This window comes from Ostrea edulis, chromosome 2 (genome assembly GCF_947568905.1).
Source record: "Ostrea edulis chromosome 2, xbOstEdul1.1, whole genome shotgun sequence".
Lineage (NCBI taxonomy): Eukaryota > Metazoa > Mollusca > Bivalvia > Ostreida > Ostreidae > Ostrea > Ostrea edulis.
The window spans coordinates 17,417,066-17,438,397 of NC_079165.1; the positions used below are offsets into that span (position 1 = coordinate 17,417,066).

Genomic DNA, 21,332 nt, shown 5'->3' on the forward strand with positions numbered 1-21,332 from the left:
CCATTACAAGACTGCCACACTGCTCCCAAACTAACTCTCATAGAGGGCAGGGTTAGTGTTGGGTAGATTTCAAACGTCACAAAACATCATATAAGAGTTGAAACTCTCTCTGTCGGATCACAGCTAAGGGAAGCCCGAGTTAGTACTCGGGTACAAACCGAAGTTGCCCTGCATGACTCTATCTTAGTGTGTAGGTCAATGAAATGATAATGCAACACTAACAAAAGAGAATCCTATAAAATATGGTGCGCTTGATATGTACACAAACACATCACCCAATACAACCAGTCTGATTAAAATCAGATCCTATGATCCACTCAAGCAGATTGCTACACTAGGATCTGACATAACCCCATAGAGGTCACATCAAAATGACTTTTCATTTAAAAGCCAATCAAATTCACGCTAGTGTAGCGATCCAAGAGAGTAGATCATAGGATCTGATTTTAATCAGATTGACAATACAACATGTAAATATATTTTTCAGTCCTATTTGTTGTATGAAGATGATAAAGTTAAATCTGACCATTTGTATGAGATGATGTTTCCGTATCTCTGCTGGAAGGCTAGCTCTATGGGATTTTCTGGGTCGTTTAAGTTGTACAAAAATAAAGTCTTCTTGCCAATCACCACACTGACCTGTTAATAATCAAATAACATAGGTACATAATGTATCATACATACTCAACAGCTACAGAAATACTAACAGCATTCTAACAGGGATTTTTGTCATCATTATCAATAGTTGTCCCAATGTCTAGTGATTGTGTTAATACAAATTTAAGAATAGACAGGCCATTTCTTTCATTTATTGAATATACGAATCAGGAATAAAGACTGTTCACATCCCTCTAATTTGGCTATTTTTAAGACGCTGGCCTTTGGTACAAATACAAGAAACACAACAGGTTGGAAGTTCAAATCCTGACCGTGTTTTCTCCCATCTGACTGCGCTCGTCTCCCTTCATCTCCGAGAACAGGACGTTCTGAGGATTGGCTCTGACCGAGGTCTGCCTGATCGTATCGCCCTCTATGTTACTGATGGATATCGTGTTATCATCGCTGGCCAGAGCCAACAGATTCTCGTTACTCCATGACCCGCTGGTGATACGGCGTGTGTGTTTTCCCAGAATGGGAACCTTCCTATTTATCCAAAGAAACCAAATATCATGAATGAATAGCTAGCAAAACAAAAACTGATATCAATAATATGAAAACTGATATCAGCAATCTGAAAACTGATATCAGCAATATGAAAATTGATAACAGCATTATGAAAATTGATATCAGAAATATGAAAATTGATATTAGCAAAATGAAAATTGATAACAGCAATATGAAAATTGATATCAGCAATATGAAAATTGATATCAGGAATATGAAAATTGGTGTCAGTAATATGAAAATTGATATCAGGAATATGAAAAATGATATCAGCAATATGAAAATTGATATCAACAATATGAAAATTGATATCAGCAATAACCACTTACCTAGAGGTCTGATGGTTGTAGATCATAAGGTTTCCTTTGAATGTTCCAATTGCCAGATATGGTCCAGCTTTGGCCCACAATAGAAATGTGAGTTGATCTCTGTGCAAGAATTAGGAAAAATAATCACTACAGATTTCATTTTATGTGATGCTCAAAATAAAAAGTCTAAGCAGTCATGCAACAGATATGTGTAATCAGATGAAAATTTCCCTGTATACAGTAGAAATATCAAACCACACCTCAGGGCCTTCTTATCCATTTTGTTCTCAATCTATATATATAAATATCTAACAAGAGATGACGTGAAAATATTCATTCTATATATAAACACTCCTAAGACTTTTAAGTTAGCATCACTACAGGAGTTATTTGTTCCTGTTAATGGGCAGAGACAGTTTGAGTTCTGAGAAAGGATTGGACTACGTTGAACTTGTTTTAGGAGGTACTGTATAAACACCTTTTTTGGATAAGGAAATTCTATCTGTTTCTTGGAACTAACTAAGATGATTTTGAGTTCTGTTAACAATTTGTGTCCTATTTTTTAGTCGCTTCTTGTAAGATTTTTATATTTAGATTGAGAACAAAATGGGTAAGAAGCCCTCCTTAGACAGACAGACATATGGGAGGTTGCAATAACTATCTTTTTTAATTTCCCTTACGTTTTAAGATTCATCAAGAATGAAATTTTCGAAGGTGATATTTATCATCAAGAATATGAAGACGTGTACCTGAGGCCACTATCTAATTGACTGGTTCTCATTGTGTTAGCATCCCAAAGCGTGACCACTCCGTTCTTGTCATTGATAACCGCAAGTGTATCTCCATCCTTGTCCCATCCCAAACCGGTGCACAGTCTGTAAACAGGAATTATTGTAAAGTTAACTGGTGCACATTCTGTAAACAGGAGTTATTGTAAAGTTAACTAGTGCACATTCTGTAAATAGGAATTATTGTAAAGTTAACCGGTGCACATTCTGTAAACAGGAGTTATAGTAAAGTTAACCGGTGCACAGTCTGTAAACAGGAGTTATTGTAAAGTTAACCGGTGCACAGTCTGTAAACAGGGGTTATTGTAAAGTTAACCAGTCCACAGTCTGTAAACAGGAGTTATTGTAAAGTTAACCAGTGCACAGGCTATAAACAGGAGTTATTGTAAAGTTAACCGGTTCACATTCTGTGAACAGAAGTTATAGTGAAGTTAACCGGTGCACAGTCTGTAAACAGGAGTTATTGTAAAGTTAACCAGTACATATTCTGTAAACAGAAGTTATTGTAAAGTTAACTGGTGCACAATATGTAAACAGGAGTTATAGTAAAGTTAACTGATGCACATTCTGTAAACAGGAATTATTGTAAAGTTAACCGGTGCACACTCTGTAAACAGGAGTTATAGTGAAGTTAACTGGTGCACACTCTGTAAACAGGAGTTATAGTAAAGTTAACTGATGCACATTCTGTAAACAGGAATTATTGTAAAGTTAACCGGTGCACATTCTGTAAACAGGAGTTATTATAAAATTCACTGGGGCATAGCAAACAGGATTTACTTGATGTAACATTTGTAACAGTTAAAATAATCATTCCATATTTATCAAGATTCATACATACACTGTTCACTTCCATGACAAAATGTCTATCATTACAATTGGTAAAGTTATCAATGGCAAATCATTGGAAATCTAAATAGTTTAAATCATTTTTTAATTCATATGACACTCTGACAGTAATTGATGAAAAGCAATCCAAGCATTAATTCTGCTGCAAGAAAATTACTCTGTTGTCTGGTGAAGAATAAAGTGAATTTAACTAAATTTGGATGTTTGGAAACTTCCAGATTAAATGTGTAACATTTCATTTCACACTTAACTAATCTTATGGGTATAAAATTATACTTATTCTGGTAGATTGATTTTACAGATTTACATTTATTATGGTAAGTTGATGTCTAAAACTTCATATTTACCCTGTAAGTTCTAGCATTAATATGTTTACGGTACTACCAATGGGGAGAGCACAGCCAGTGTTTACTTCTATGACATGACGCATACATTTGTCCATAAAAAGCATGTAGAATCAGGAAATTCCTTACTTATCCGGACATGTATGGACAGCTGTCAAAACATCATAATATCTTGCAACACAACTTTAGACATTCAATCCACTTATTCATTTGATGTGGAAAATATAATGAAGTTGAATGATGTAAACAAAGTATTATGACATCATGCCACAAATATGGTCACTATATATTCCTTACTGAATTTTGAAACAATTGATATATCTTTTTTCGTATTGCTTATGTTTTTACTCTGGAAATAGAAAGATTACTGAAATATTTTGTGTTTTAACATCTGAATCAGAGTCTGTAGCGGCTCGAAATCTCCTGGATCTTCAAATTTATCTAACAGTGTGTAATTCCATAATGTTATCTGCATTTTTAAAAAGCCAAAATGTCCTGTTCTTGAATGCTAGTCAATGGAATAATCTTGGAAAGAGTTGTACAGATGTGTTATGGTGTTTTGCATGAATCACATGACTCCAACGAAAGAAAATGAGAGTAAACAATGTTGCTCAAGAATTCTCTTTTATCTAACATCATTTAGTAACTAAAGTACTTTCTTAGATATTCAAATTCAACCCTTGTAAATTGATTTCTATAAATCTATATTTACCCTGGTAAGTTGATTTCTTCCTTGAGATCTCCATGTCTGTCATAAATTCTGATGATATGGTCAGCTCTAAAATTTCATTACATTCATGTTTCAGTGCGTTCATTCAAAAATGAAATTGACTAAACTATACATTTGTCTTGAACATTACTGTATGCATATTCATTTTGGTGGGATTCATATTTAAGCAGGTCCACATTTTCATGCTTTTGGTGCAGAGTCAAATGGAGTGCAAAATTAACATAGACTCAAATGATTGAATTACACACATTAAAACAATTATTGCTCTCATCAACTGAATTAATGTGATCATCAACATGATCAATGTGATAGAATTATTACATCCAAAATTTGGAGCTCATTTGATGTTCTCTTTATTTCAATTGAAGATATCTTTTATTTACAGCAATTTTGTGTAGGAAATTAATTCTTTTAATTAACAAGAATTCAATTAAAAAGATCATTAATTCATTTTGGATATGTTGAATTATTATGTTATCAGATAATTGCTCTCTCTAAAAGGATTATTGTGCACATCAATTGAATAAATGATATCATTAATTCAATTGAAGAGTTCAAATCATTTACTGAGTGATTCAATTGAATACAAAAATGGCTGATGAAGCTGAGTCACCCAATAAGATTGAATGATTGAATATTTGAATATTGTCTCACAGATATCCCTCTCGAGAATCTTTCACTCATATAGAGACGTCACTATTGCCTGTGAAGGGCTGCAAAATTGAGACCTATAATGCTCAGCGCTTACAGGCTTTGAGCAGGAGGAAGGGATCTTTATCGTGCCATTACACATTAATTGAAGTGATGTGTGCAACACTTGAATTATTGCATACATTAATTAAATTGATGAGAGCATTAATTGAATTGATGCACACATCAATTGAATTGGTGTGTGCATTAATCAAATTATTACTCCATTCGATTCAATTATATCAAGCATCAATTCAATTGTTGATGTCATCAATTCATTTGAAGAGAGAAACAACTCAATTATAGCAACCATTAATTCAGCAGAATAATTAATGCTATCAACAATTCAATTAATGCACACCTCAATTTAAATCTGAAAATATCATTAATTATTTGTTGATATCTTTAATTGAACTGTTGTGCACATCAATTGAATTGACAATAATCAAATAAATTGATGATATCTTCAGATAATTAAAGATACCTTCAATTATTTGAGTTTATGTTAATATGGCACACCATAGAGTCAAGAGCAATAACGGTAAACCTATAAAACAAGTTAGACAAGAGGCCCATGGGACACATTGCTCACCTGAGTCACCTTGGCCCATATCTAGAGATTTTCCATGTATATTCGCACGTAAAACTTTGGTCTCTATTGTGGCCCCAACCTACCCCTGGGGGTCATGATTTTTACAAACTTGAATCTGCACTTTGACAGGAAGCTTGCATGTAAATGTTAACTTCTTTAGCCCAATGAATCTTGAGAAGAAGATTTTTAAAGATTTCCTGTATATATTTGTATGTAAAACTTTGATCCCCTATTGTGGCCCCATCCTACCCCGTGGGCCATGATTTTAACAAACTTGAATCTGCACAGTGTAAGGACTCTTTCATGTAAATTTCTACTCTACTGGCCCAGTGGTTCTTGAGAAGAAGATTTTAAAAGATTTTCCCTATATATTTGTAGGTAAAACTTTGATCCCCTATTGTGGCCCCATCCTACCCCCAGGGGTCATGATTTTAACAAACTTGAATCTGAACTATGTCAGGAAGCTTTCATGTGAATTTCAGCTCCTTTGGCCCAGTGGTTCTTGAGAAGGAGATTTTTAAATGACCACACCCTATTTTTGCATTTTTGTGATTATCTCCCCTTTGAAGGGAACATGACCCTTCCTTTGAACAAACTTGAAAGCCCTTAATCCAAGGATGCTTTGTGTCAAGTTTGGTTGAAATTGGCCAACAATGGACAAATTTTGATCAGAAAACCTCACTTGAGCCTTCGGCTCAGGTGAGCTAAAAATGTAATCTCTGTACCCTGTTGTTGCCAGGTAGTTTCCCAAAGCTTTTTGCCAGCTGTACGTTATCGTTCCATGACCACCAAAGTTCTTGTTGCTCAAACTGAAAACCCTCTGGAAAAAAAACCCAATTGTCATTGAATTGCAGCATGATAACTTATGTACTTTAAATAAAAAATCTGTTACAAAGGAAAGGGTGCAACAAGTTGAAAGAACTTGCTTCCAATCTTTTTGTATATTTCATATAGTGATGTACCGATTATCACTGACTTTCGATTATTAGTTGCTATTTAACTGAAATGATCGACTGTCATTTCAAAAATTGAAAATCACTGACGTTGGCACTTTTCTTTAATGATACAAATATTCCAGCCACAACTTAACCAAATACAAAAATGGCTGATGAAGCTGAGTCACCCAATAAGATTGAATGATTGAATATTTGAATATTGTCTCACAGATATCCCTCTCGAGAATCTTTCACTCATATAGAGACGTCACTATTGCCTGTGAAGGGCTGCAAAATTGAGACCTATAATGCTCAGCGCTTACAGGCTTTGAGCAGGAGGAAGGGATCTTTATCGTGCCATACCTGCTGTGATATGAGGCCTTGTATTTTGTTTCTTACGATAAGTAAGGGGTACTAAGGCCCTATTCTAACCCAGATCCCATAGGTATAACAACAATAGTTGAGAGATCTATCCCTACCCTGAGAAAAGAAAAATCGAACTTCTAATGATTATATTATAATTAAGATAATATTTAGGGTAAAAAGTAAAGTAAATATTATTTGAATATATTCATGCCATAAATTTGAAAATTTGATTGATTTTTTTTTTTTTTTTTTTTTTGATTATTCAATTGAAAAGGTGCACCTAATTAATTCAATTATCAATTAATTTTTCTCCCGATTGCCCATCACTAATTTGATATAATTTCATAAAATATATTCAAATTAAAATCTGTTGCAAAGGGTGCATAGAATCACCGAAATTACCGCTAATCACCGAAATTACCAAAGAAATGACCGAAATTACCAATGAAGGGGCCGAAATTACCTCAGTATATGTTCATCTATATACTATCTAGTCACACATCAAATTTCATGAAGATTAGTAATGATTTGAAGGAATTGTTTCCATAAAACCGATTATTGTGACGTGTGAATCTGAGTTAATTCCCTTTACCGATAGGTACTCAGTAAGCAAACTATGAATAGCCAGTAAGTTCCAAATGGCAATATAAAATTCAGGACAAATATTTTATTTTATCTATTTATCACACATTGAATAAATCAATACCATGAATACGATATATATAACATGAGAAATAACTCGTATAAATTTACGCTTCACATTAATCGGTTTAATGACCATAACTCCTTTAAATTGTTACCAATCTTCATGAAATTTGATGTGTGACTAGATAGTATATAGATAAACATACATTGAGGTAATTTCGGCCCCTTCATTGGTAATTTCGGTCATTTCTTTGGTAATTTCGGTGATTAGCGGTAATTTCGGTGATTCTATGTACCGCTGTTGCAAGTGCTAAGGAAATTCGAAATACCATTGAAAGTGAAGATACATTAGGCCTATTACAGAGGGACACGAATTGAAATTGTAATACAATAAATGAGAATAATAAATGAAAATAACATTTTACCTTCATCCTTTCGCTTTACTTATAAACTAAGTACTTCATAAGCATATATCCTATTTTATCTTTTCGGGCTCATCAGTCTTGGAAACAAGAAAGCGGAATTTCACGCATGCGTACTTGGTACCTGCTGTGTTGAAGAGCTACCTAAGGGAAGCTACTCTAAAATATGTCATGACTAGAATTTTTACGTACGTTTGACAAGTGTTATCTTCATAATCTTGTGTGATTGGCAGTTGTGACAAACATGAGAAGCTTTCGTTTTCTTAAGTGTACTCCATTATCCAAGTTCAAACCAATCAATAACCCTTTAGCAGATGGCAGTGTTGCTGTCTATGTTAAAAGGTAAACCAAGGTTTAACATGGTCAAACTTTTAACTTAGTTTAATTAAGTGGTGCGATTGCGTTCTATTTTTTGCTCTTCGTATGTGATACATCATTTTGTGTTAATATCGTATTAAATATGTTTACACATTAGTGCTCTTTAAATTCGGATACGATTTATATATATAAACAACATATACTAATAATTTAGGACTATGCATAGCTAGTTAAAAAATTGCAAGCTGTAGGTGACTGCATGCATGTTGCTTGCGGCTGCAGTAGTTTGTCATTAATCATCATCAAGTGGACAGATGCAAACCTTTGTGCTTGACTTGTTTAAAAATATGTAGCTCCACGGTTTTGTCTGCTTTGCAAAATGTAAAAGTTGCACAGTACATTCTTAGATTCAAAACTCCATTGTAGGTGTATATACACAGGCACCTGAAGTATGGATATTACTACCTCCCCCCCTTTTTTTTTTCATAATTTTTTTTTGGTGGCAATAATTTCTCTGAAATGTGTGAATTCCCAGTCTATCACATCCCTCTTTAGATTCATGTAATCGTTTCACGCTTTTTGTAAGCTTTAGAGATTGGCCTTCTACCGGTTTTTGCCAAAAAAACCAACAAATTATGAAAAAAAAGGGGGGGGGGGAGTAGTAATATCCATACTTCAGGTGCTTGTGGTATATATGCACATGCAGGTATCTGAATTTTGATATATATATTTTTTTTTACTTCCTTTTTATATATATGTATATATATACACACACACACTATAAAGCCATTGACACGAGGATAACCCATTAGAGCCTATTTCCAGTGGGGTCCTCAACTACTTACCAAATCTTAAGTTTTAGAATATACTTAAGTAAAACTCTCAAAATTGAAAAAAAAAGAGTAAGAATGGATATGTATAATAAACATGCTAAACAACTAATAGTATAAAAATTCATTATCAGCCACAGACCTGATAATTATCAAATGCTTTTTTTCTTCTTTTTTCTATTGAATTTTTCTTTCTTTCTCTGTTTTTTTACTTCCTTTTTGTATTGAATCTTTTTTACTTGCTTTTTGTATTGAAACTTGTTATTGATATATTTATTTTCATATGGAAATGAATTTCAATCCTTATTATCACTGTACTAACAAGTATCTGACTCGGTGCAACTTTAGGAACCAAGAATTTAGTTTGCTAGATCTTGTGGAATTTTGAGAAAAATTGTCTAAAAGATAAGAAGTACAGCATGGTACGTCATTGTGAAAATATTGAAAATATGAATTGATTGAGACAGAGTAGAGAATCTCAGCTGTTACAGATATTCAAAAATCCAACTTTTTCAAAATGAGCATTTCTTTGGATGACTTAATTTAGAATAAACCTAATTACTTTGTTCTTGGCAACTTGTACTTATTTGGTGAAACAGAGAAAGCAACAGATCTATGATTTCTCTTAAGTTGTTTGAATTATATATATTATGATATATATTATTTGTAAACAAAAATGAATGCTAACTTCAATTTTTCTCGATGTTTTCCATCAACTTGAGTGTAATGAAAGGTCATGTGACAGCTAGTTCCACTTAACTGTTGAATTTATTGTTTTAAATTGTTGTAAAATGGTATATTACAAAATAGTTAGGTATATCATGTATTGGTTTTTCTACCATTGTACTGGCAACTCCCCCACAATAACTACAAAAACATGCATGCTATAAAGTCATGCAAAGCAACATTATAAATGACTAATGTATGAATTTTTGAGTCACATGACTTAATCCTCTGGGTTCCCTGGGGAACATAGGGCCATCAAGTCACATACTCCATATAAAAGTAACCTTGTAGAAAAAGCATGGACGCAATTTCAATATCTCATCAACCAAACAATCTTGACCTTGACAATATGACCTAGATTCAAGATCAGGACACGCTTCAGGTCAATGTATTTTTGCAAGCTTTGACACAGTTTATTCGAAACTGTCACTGTAGGTCAAAGTAGGGTAAATGCATATCTTGAAAGTTTTAAAATATTTTGCTAGATGAATCAAGTACTGTTGTCTAAATTTGTTTTGTACTTGTGATTTTAGAATTAACTGTTCATATTTCTTTTGTGTAGATGTTCTAGTACGTCCTCCAGTAAGCTACAATGGAGCTATGCACATGGACCAGGGGACACGCCCCTTTTAGGGGCTACCATTGGTCAACTTCTGCAACAGCGGACCGAGAGACATCCGGACAAAACAGCTGTGGTGTTCAGTGCTACAGGGGACAGACTCTCCTTTTCAGAGCTTCTGGATCAGGTGAGATTTATCCAGACAAAAGTCCAGAAAATACACCTGTAGATTAGATCAAGTGAGAGAATACAGACAGAAAACCCATTTAATGCAACTGTAGGCTGGATCAGGTGTGATATACCCCGACAGAAGTCCAGGTATAATGTCTACATCCAGATTTTACTAAATGTGTATTTCAGACTGGATTTTATTTTTCATCCTTTTCTTGGGTTCAAATGTTGAAATGAAAGAGTTCAAAGTAAATAAGTATGAAATTTAAGAAACCAGAATAGTGATGAGTTATAGTTACATCACGTAAATTATAATTATGCTCAGTAGCAAAGAGATGCATTGCTGGTAGATTAGACATTACTCTCAATCAAAATAAACCCAAGACATTAACTGTACTGCTTTCTTAATCACTCCAGGCAGACCAGCTGGCAGCAGGCTTGTTGACTCTGGGAGTCAAGAAGGGAGACCGTGTGGGAATATGGGGACCCAACTCATTAGAATGGGTGATTACTCAGTATGCCACCGCCCGGGCCGGGATTATTCTGGTAAGTCCCAAATCTACATCGCTGGGATGGTAGCACTCCCAAATCTGTATTGTTAGAATTAGTGTATATAATTACCACCTATGTACCAATGGAATCTGTGTTGTTAAGAATAATGAAAATTGTGATGATATGATTCCCAAATTTGTGCCAATAGGATCAATTTGTATTAGTCCCAAATTTTTATTTCTAGGATAATTCTGGTATTTGTATTTTTATTGCTAGGATAATTCTGGTATTCGTATTTTTATTGCTAGGATAATTCTGTTATTTGTATTTTTATTGCTAGGATAATTCTGGTATTTGTATTTTTATTACTAGGATTATTCTGGTATTTGTATTTTTATTACTAGGATAATTCTGGTATTTGTATTTTTATTACTAGGATAATTCTGGTATTTGTATTTTTATTACTAGGATAATTCTGGTATTTGTATTTTTATTGCTAGGATAATTCTGGTATTTGTATTTTTATTGCTAGGATAATTCTGGTATTTGTATTTTTATTACTAGGATAATTCTGGTATTTGTATTTTTATTGCTAGGATAATTCTGGTATTTTTATTGCTAGGATAATTCTGGTATTTGTATTTTTATTGCTAGGATAATTCTGGTATTCGTATTTTTATTGCTAGGATAATTCTGTTATTTGTATTTTTATTGCTAGGATAATTCTGGTATTTGTATTTTTATTGCTAGGATAATTCTGGTATTTGTATTTTTATTGGTAGGATAATTCTGGTATTTGTATTTTTGTTACTAGGATAATTCTGGTATTTGTATTTTTGTTGCTAGGATAATTCTGGTATTTGTATTTTTATTACTAGGATAATTCTGGTATTTGTATTTTTATTGGTAGGATAATTCTGGTATTTGTATTTTTATTGGTAGGATAATTCTGGTATTTGTATTTTTATTGCTAGGATAATTCTGGTATTTGTATTTTTATTACTAGGATAATTCTGGTATTTGTATTTTTATTACTAGGATAATTCTGGTATCTGTATTTTTATTACTAGGATAATTCTGGTATTTGTATTTTTATTACTAGGATAATTCTGGTATTTGTCTTAAAATGGCCTGGATTTCTCCAAATTAACGTAAGTCAAAACTCGGACTTAAGTCTGAGATTTTACTCAGATTTTGATACCTCAACTAAAAGTAAATTCAAATTTAAGTTTGAGATTTTTTGAGAAATTCAAGCCAGTATCACTTTAACAGTTACATTGCTTTATTTAGTTGGAATGTTACATTGCTTAAATTGTAGTGATTTTTGAATTATGGTATGTTATTGCCCTTGATCAGAATTTGAATGAAGGTCAAAGTGAGAAGACATGTGTTGAAATTATACTCAGGCTGTATCATGCAAGGAATGACCAAATTTTAGTGAGCTACTGACAATCTCACCCAAAGTGTGTCATGCAAGGCTGTTTGGCAATGGGAATTAAAATTATGGTCATTTTTTTTTTATGTAACTTTTATTATATGGATTTATAGGAAACGTTTTTACATTGTGCACACAATTTTGCTATCATGACTGAAAAGTGTGTTATAATGTCAAGGTCATGCCACCAAAGTCAAGGTTATGGTTTAAATCACTTTATTCCATGCTGTCGATATGCAGTGCTTGTGTAGTATGTTGTCAACAATCACATCTGTGTTTTCTTTTGTTAAAGGTGAACATCAATCCACAGTATAGACCTTCGGAGCTCGAATTCACACTCAAAAAAGTAAGAAATTAACAGTAAAAAAGGTAAGAAATTCACACTCAAAAAAGTAAGAAATTAACAGTCAAAAAAGGTAAGAAATTCACACTCAAAAAAGTAAGAAATTAACAGTAAAAAAGGTAAGAAATTCACACTCAAAAAAGTAAGAAATTCACACTCAAAAAAGTAAGAAATAGAAATTAACAGTAAAAAAAGGTAAGAACTTCACACTCAAAAAGTAAGAAATTAACAGTTAAAAAAAGTAAGAACTTCACACTCAAAAAGTAAGAAATTCATGCTCTAACGAAACAGTAAAATGCTGATTGCTTGAGATTAGTTAATATTAGTACTTTGTCTTGACATTGATTAGTAAATAGTACTATGTCTCGACATTTTTACAATTACATAGACACCATATTTGCTGTAAAGTAATGTAGTGAATGATTACATCATATCTAAATAAAGAATATTAAATAATTTTTATTCCTTAAATTGCATTGCAAACGAGAGATAAATTGATATATTGAGCTAGATTTTTTTTGGAGTTCATTTATTCACTAAAAATCCCATATACATGTACATGTATATGATACATGAATAATAAAATTGGAAACATGATGTTCACAAAGTTTAGATTGCATGTATGTCTTTACGGAGGGCCATATGAAATACAATTATATTTAGATGTTGCAATATTGCAAGAAAAGACTTAGAATCTTATATTTCAAATTTTGATTCATTTACAATTTCTCAAAAGTACTGCATACACTATAGAGGTCTATTAATTAAAATTATATGTTAGATACACTCGTATATTCACTACACAAACATATAGCATTTGTTAGCATTCCATATTTTGTCACTTCATGGAGTAAAATTCCATCTGTGATATATTGCCTGTGGATGGATTGAACATCTGTTTTTTGTGCAACATTTTAGGTGGGTTGTAAAGTTTTGATAGCGGCAGAAGAGTTCAAAGGTCAGAGTTATTATGAATATCTGTTTCACCTGGTACCAGAATTGGCCAGCTCATCAACAGCTCAAGTTCACAGTCACCTGTAAGTTATAAAACACAAATATCACTTGTAATGATTTAAATAATACATGTTTAGAAATGACAGGAATTTCTGTGCTTTTGTTACTTACATTTATTGAGCATTAAATACCGAGGACTGACCCGAAGATTGAATCATCAACAAATAAAAAAACTATTTAAAAAAAACACAACAAAACAAAACAAAAAGCCAACAAAACAAAAAAAGACTTGGTTAAGTAGAACCAAACAATTTGAAAAGATTTTAAAACAATTGGACTCATGCAATATCACAATACATTAAAGACAAATAATCCATGAAGTTTACATAGAATTTCTATGGTAGACTCTGAAGCAAGGGAGGTAATTCAGGGCAGGCATGTTCAAATGATTTCTGTGACATATCTATTATATGGTTAAACAAAATCATGTGTGAAATTATTTGGAAATGTCAACATAAATCATGTTTATGAATGAATTAATTTTTTAATGTTTGAAACTATACAGTCCTTATAATATCCAATAGGTAAATATTAGCTAATTGATTGTATTTCGTGTTATTCATGTTTCTGATTCTTTTCCTCATGTTGTACAGGGCTATTACGAACCAACGCTGAGTCAGTATTCTCCTTACCGTATATACTCGCCTATAAGTCGGATTTTTTGGAGTTAAATTTTGGTCCAAAACTCTATGTCCGACTTGTAGGAGTGTCCTAAGAAGATTAATATTTTTCTGGACGACGTAATGTATAGCCTTTAGTATTTTTTAAACAACAAAAACATGGACGAAATAAACAAAATAGTAACTGTTTAATTTGTTGAGAATAAAAATTGAAATATTGATGTCACATCCCAAAATATTATTGGAACACAGATAAATGCATAAGAGTATTGATATGAAATTGATTTGTCGAGAAAAAAATATCAAATATCAGCGCATTTCTCGAAATATTATTTGAAACACAGGTAAAAACATTTATAGAGCATTGATTTGAAATTATCAACCGATTTTTGAAAAAAGTTAGACCGACTTTTAAATGGGTCAATGGCAATTCCCTCCAAAATAACCTAAAAACTATACGACCGACTTAAAGGCGAGTATATACGGTACAATGCGCTGACAGCAGTATACAGCTTGTGTCTGTTGTTTTCGGGCTGAGCCAGTGGCTTTACATAGGGTGTATTACGAAAGCGTGGAGGCATAATTTGGGTGGAGTCAGAGAATTGTCCATTTTCCATGTTGTGGATGTTTGATGGTTTTCATTAAATTTTAGAAATCAAATTTTTTAAAAAAGATGTTACACTCTAGTTTTCACTAATTGAAAGGGGGGAAAGTTTGATGCATGATGATTTAATTGCTTGCCAAAATCCGAATATTTGTCCAGTTAAAAGTTTGTACAGACAGCAATATTCTAAAAGATTTGGTAAATCTTTAGAATAAAAAACCTTCATTAGATATGTTCTACAGTCGTTACACTGAGAGATGTGTTTGAAACACATGATTGATTTACATGCCCTAGCTATTTTGCCATGTATAAGACATTATGGAAAGTTACAAATTTTTATTTTTCCTTTATGAAAAAATATCCATTTTTTGTAAAACTATTGTGCCTTTGATTAAAAAAAAAAAAAAGAAAAAAAAAAAAATACACAAAAAAATCCACGCTTTCGTAAAACTTCCTTGAATTGATCTTTCTGTTGAGTTCCTGTTTAACTTTTATTTTAAAAATCTTTTTCTTTCTATATTTCAAATTCTTTAAATATAACAATAAGAATAATAATTTTATTGTAGCCTTTTCATTTAGAATTATCTCTGTGGAAATAGTTTATCTCCTCGTTGAATTGACCTTAAATTTGCATTATTGAATAACCAGATATGGTGGGTTCCCAGCCCTATTGTTGACAATGACTGGGGGAGGAGGGGGAGGGAGGAGGAAATAAATAATGCATAGGTTATAAATGGATAACACTTTGATTCACTCATAAAATGTTGTGTGGTCCTTTGATGTTTTAGCTCAATGGAAATAGTGGTAGATTGCTGACTTTGCAGAAGCCATATCTCTTCAATGAGGAGGAGAAGTGATTCACATTGACAAAATTTCATGTAATAATAGGCTGAAATATCTCAGATTATCACTTTTTATCGCTGTCATGTTATGAACTGCATGATTACTTCTGATTTCTGAACAAACAAAAACATTTGTGCCATGGATACTACTGTATATTTCATAACTGTCACCATTTTAAAGATTTCAATGAATTTTCTGCAATAAATTCATTTGATGTATTTTTATTAGCTTTTGAAACATTGGACAGAATAGTAAGTAAGTAATTTATTTCCAATTTTGGGCCCAGAGGGCATACAAAGAATACAAAGTTCATATACATAAATCATAAAAGAATGATTATCCAAAAGATAGATGAAAAATAAAATTTACAAGTTCATGATAAATCAACTTTTCTTAGTAATGAACAGCTATATATGTAATTGGCAAATTTTTCAATAATACTGTCACATTCGTTGCTCATAAGCCAGATAAATTTTTGTCTATTACACAGGTTTATAAAATTCTTGCACAAAATGTTCATGGACTCTATGAATGGTTTTCTTAAGTGTTGGTATGCTATGCAGTCAAATACAAAATGGAATTCATCTTCTACACAGTCAGACTTGCAGACAGTACATATTCTCTCGTTTGCATGCGTTTGTGTGTAACGTCCAGTTTCAATAGCCAAAGAGTGAGAACTGATTCTGAAATTTGTGAAACATTTCAAAACATGAGGATTACGAATTACTGAAAAATATTTTTCTCTACAGAATCTTGTTTTGAATAGTACATAGGTTCGTAATTTACCAAATTGTTTGTCTGCATTGTCTGAGAGTGTATTACACCACTGATATTTAAATCTTTCATACAACTTATTAGCAACAATTGAAACAATATTTTTATCATGTATAGGGCATTGTATATCCAACTTATTCAAAATATAATGAATGCTACTGATGCTGCTTTTGTTATTATTGTATAATACATTGTTTTCAAGTACAGCATTTCTTAATAAGGAATTTACTTCGGAATTTAAAATTCTTTGTAATTATTTAAAACAGCTTTTTATGACCTCAATATACATTGGGAATCGACCAAGTTCACCAACAATAGCTTGATTTGAGGCTTGTTTATGTACACCACAAATATATTTCAAAAATTTAATGTGCATTTTTTCACAGTACATTTTGTTAAAGAAGTTTTCCATACAATAATTGGGGCGTTTTGCAGAACATGTATCTGTGTTTATCGTTCCCCAGATTTCACACGCATATAGCAGTACAGGTTTTACAGTATGATCATATAAGTGTATCAGGGTATGTATTTTAGGTTTAATATTTCCAAAACATTTGACTAATTTAAAATATGCTTTTAAGGCTCTTTTGTTGAGATCAAACTGGCAATTTGTGAATGAGCCTGATGAGGAGAAAACAATTCCCAGATATTTATATGATGACACTTGTTCAATAATTTGATTTTTATAGAAAAAAATTTCAGCTGATTTTTTACCACTTTTGCAAAATATAATAATTTTTATCTTCTTGAGATTGACAGACAGGCAATATTTTTCACAGTAGCTTTAAAGCTTATTTATACATTGCTGAAGTCCTCTTTCAGATTTAGAAATTAATACTAAATCATCAGCATACAATAGACAATTTAGGGAAATGTCACCTAATTTAACCGGATCATCATTATCATTAAATAAAGATGGTAGACCATTGATTAATATTTTAAAGAGATTTGGGCTTAAGTTATCTCCTTGTCTAACACCCACTTTAGATTCAAATGATCTGGTAAGTTTGTTTTGAAGTTTTACTGACATTGAGTTTGCCGTGTACATATTCTTAATGACCTTATAAAAAGGCCCCATTATGTGAAAGGGAGAGCAATAACTATGTTTTCAAAATTCAACAAGACCCCTTACAACTATACACAAATGTCCATCTGTTGTTCAGTGTCTATATGATAGCAAATAAGATGATTTAGTTTAGTTTATTTATTTAGGAATAGCCACATATACAATATAAATACAAGACAATACCACAGAGGAACACATAGTTAAAACAAAAGTTGATGTTAATTACATAAGATAAAAAGGTAAATTTTAACAGCTATTTGACTTTAAGAGCACAGTGAGTAAATTAATGTATATGCCTATGCCAAGGATAACCCATGAAAGCCATATAGCTTATTTCCAATGGGGTCCTTATGGTGAACATTTTCCTTTATGCATTCACCTTTATGATGAATTGGAGTATACAGAATTATACAGTTTCTATTTTTTAAAATTTAATTCTGAAAGCAAAATTTGCTAAATGAGTATCTTGAAAATGTATAATTTGGATTGTTTTATTTATTTTCAGCCTTCCAGATCTCAAACACATTATCATGATGGGAAATAAATCACATTCGTAAGTTTCCTGACGTCAGTCTTTTGACAAGTATGATGCATGTATATCATTTGTTTTTCTTTTCTTTTATTCATAATAGACATGCATTCATTCACTTTATACCACTGTCAACTAGGATGTAAAAATATTTAGATTCTGAACTGTAATTAAAATGCCGGAATGTATTAAAAAATTAAGAAAAATAAATCTGAGAGTAAAAAGAAAGGTGACCTCCTATCGAATTTTATGAAAATGATGTAAAATTTTTCCACAATGAATTATTTACGGTACAATGTTTCAACCATTGTTTCTGTACAAACAAAAGAAATTCTAAAGTCAAAATTACAACAAAAGATTGCAAGACGTATGAATTTCGATATGTCAGTGATGATTTTTAATATGTCAGTGGTAATTCTTATGTACTGTAAAGCTGTTTTAGTCATTTAGTAACAATTGGCAAATAAGACCTGCCACTATGGGAGGGAGTACTGTGTTTCACAAATACAGCTCACTAAATCAATGGTATTCATTTTCAGATTTTAATATTCACATCCCAACTTTTATGTACTTGCCACTAAGTAGGGGTAGGGGATATTGTGTTTCTCAAACAGTAACTTGCTTGTATCAATAGAATCCAATTTTCATCAATCACATGTAAACCCCCCCCCCCCCTACCCCTAAGGATTTGATTTGCTATGAAGGGATTGTGTTTCACAAATGCCACTCACCACTCGCTTACATCAATGGAATTCATTTTTTTAACAGCTTAAAAGCATTTAAGTTAACTATTTTCATTGTCAGAGGAACATTAAATTTCAATGACATCATGATGGCAGGGACAAACGAGAATCGGGCAGAAATTCTGAACTTACAGAACAAAGTTCAGTTTGATGAACCAATCAACATTCAGTTCACATCGGTACGTAATAAACAAAAGTGGAAGATCGTTGAAACAGTAATGAGAACAATAAACAGTAAACATCCAATGTACAATAATGATGACATTCATTTAACAGTTTTCATTTTTAGGGAACAACAGGAAACCCCAAAGGAGCTACACTTTCTCATCACAACATTGTCAACAACAGTTACTTTATCGCCAAGAGACTTAATTATGACAAAAATGTAAGTATCTCATCACAATATTGTCAACAACAGTTACTTTATCGCCAAGAGACTTAATTACGACAAAAATGTACGTATCGGGGAATTTATAGGTACACATCAGTATTCTGGTACAACTCTCAGTACGTTATTCATTACTTGTTGATAAGTACAAATACCACTGACCAAGTAGATTATATACTGACAAGTACACTATATACTGACAAGTAGACTCTATACTGACAAGTAGATTATATAATGACAAGTAGATTATTTGCTGACAATTAGATTATATACTGACAAGTAGATTATATACTGACAAGTAGATTACTGGCAAGTAGATTATATTACTGACAAGTAAATTATAATTGACCATGTAGATTATATACTGGCCAATGTCACCTATATCTGTATATGTGACTTGTCTACGATGTTTGTGTATGTACATTGTAAATGTTTTTATTATTGATTACCATAGTGGTGGTTTCTCGGGACACCAGTATCTGTACACTTTGTCAGTCTACCTCAGACTTGAGATTATAATGATACTGTTATATTTCGTTACCGTGGTGATGGTTTTGTGCTTTTACCAGGACACCAGCATCTGTGTCCCCGTCCCCCTGTATCATTGTTTTGGAATGGTTCTGGGTAGTCTCTGTACCGTCACAGCAGGATCTACATGTGTGTTTCCTTCTCCAACATTTGATGCGGGTCAGGCACTCAAAGCAGCCGCTCAGGAAAAGTAAGACTCCTGTGAACAATCATGTAGTCACAGATTTTGTACCTGTGCATAAAATGATCGTTAAATGCTGCTTTTGCTGTCAAGTTTAATTTTGATTTTTTTTTCCCAGATGTACTTCAATGTATGGAGTCCCTACTATGTTTATTGACATGTTGAATCATCATGACTTTGCCACCTTTGACCTCTCTTCTCTGTACACCGGGGTCATGGCAGGGTCACCTTGTCCCATAGAAACGCTAAAGCAGGTCATCAGTCGGATGAACATGGATCGGGTCACAGTGAGTTATAGAGCAGTGATGTATTGACAGATCACAAAACAGGGGCACAGTGAGTTATAAAGCAATTACACATTGACAGATCACAAAACAGGGGCACAGTGAATTATAGAGCAATGATGTATTGACAGATCACAAAACAGGGGCATAGTAAGTTATAGAGCAATGATGTATTGACAGATCACAAAACAGGGGCACAGTGAGTTATAGAGCAATGATGCATTGACAGATCACAAAACAGGGGCACAGTGAGTTATAGAGCAATGATGTATTGACAGATCACAAAACAGGGGCACAGTGAGTTATAGAGCAATGATGCATTGACAGATCACAAAACAGGGGCACAGTGAGTTATAGAGCAATGATGTATTGACAGATCACAAAACAGGGGCACAGTGAGTTATAGAGCAATGATGTATTGACAGATCACAAAACAGGGGCACAGTGAATTATAGAGCAATGATGTATTGACAGATCACAAAACAGGGGCACAGTAAGTTATAAAGCAATTACACATTGACAGATCACAAAACAGGGGCACAGTGAATTATAGAGCAATTACACATTGACAGATCACAAAACAGGGGCACAGTGAGTTATAGAGCAATGATGCATTGACAGATCACAAAACAGGGGCACAGTGAGTTATAGAGCAATTACACATTGACAGATCACAAAACAGGGGCACAGTGAGTTATAAAGCAATTACACATTGACAGATCACAAAACAGGGGCACAGTGAATTATAGAGCAATAAATGCTCCGGAGATTCACTAATCATGAAATTGGGTCATATCATTAGTAAAAAATATTTTATAAGATTCACAAAATAGAATTCCACACACCGATTTACCAGTAGCTTAAAATGAAAACCATAAAATTCCTAGCATCATGTATTGATCAAGTCAATAAAAAAATATTTTGAACTTTTGAATCACTTCCCTTATTTGGGGCTCTTGTAATGAAATAAGAATTTATTTGATTTTTGGAAGGGAATGGGGTTTGTGGTTAGGGGAGTTGTTTACCACAGAATTCTTCATTTCAATAGGAA

General features: G+C 32.8%; 2 protein-coding genes across 2 annotated transcripts in view; one reads left to right on the plus strand and one right to left on the minus strand.

The window, feature by feature from the left end:
- LOC125678739 (WD repeat-containing protein 19-like) overlaps window positions 1-7,969 on the minus strand; it is a 36,367-nt gene extending 28,398 nt beyond the window's left edge. Inside the window, exons 1-7 of the mRNA XM_048917411.2 lie at window positions 7,837-7,969; window positions 6,191-6,285; window positions 4,166-4,231; window positions 2,222-2,347; window positions 1,494-1,592; window positions 930-1,143; window positions 527-639 (exon numbers count right to left, since the gene is read on the minus strand). Of these exons, the coding sequence (XP_048773368.1) occupies window positions 527-639; window positions 930-1,143; window positions 1,494-1,592; window positions 2,222-2,347; window positions 4,166-4,231; window positions 6,191-6,285; window positions 7,837-7,842 (719 nt within the window). The 5' untranslated portion in view covers window positions 7,843-7,969. The remainder of the gene's footprint in view (window positions 1-526; window positions 640-929; window positions 1,144-1,493; window positions 1,593-2,221; window positions 2,348-4,165; window positions 4,232-6,190; window positions 6,286-7,836) is intronic.
- LOC125678740 (medium-chain acyl-CoA ligase ACSF2, mitochondrial-like) overlaps window positions 7,946-21,332 on the plus strand; it is a 19,800-nt gene continuing 6,413 nt past the window's right edge. Inside the window, exons 1-10 of the mRNA XM_048917412.2 lie at window positions 7,946-8,175; window positions 10,270-10,453; window positions 10,855-10,983; window positions 12,657-12,710; window positions 13,626-13,744; window positions 18,134-18,181; window positions 18,962-19,079; window positions 19,190-19,285; window positions 19,858-20,006; window positions 20,116-20,284. Of these exons, the coding sequence (XP_048773369.1) occupies window positions 8,078-8,175; window positions 10,270-10,453; window positions 10,855-10,983; window positions 12,657-12,710; window positions 13,626-13,744; window positions 18,134-18,181; window positions 18,962-19,079; window positions 19,190-19,285; window positions 19,858-20,006; window positions 20,116-20,284 (1,164 nt within the window). The 5' untranslated portion in view covers window positions 7,946-8,077. The remainder of the gene's footprint in view (window positions 8,176-10,269; window positions 10,454-10,854; window positions 10,984-12,656; window positions 12,711-13,625; window positions 13,745-18,133; window positions 18,182-18,961; window positions 19,080-19,189; window positions 19,286-19,857; window positions 20,007-20,115; window positions 20,285-21,332) is intronic.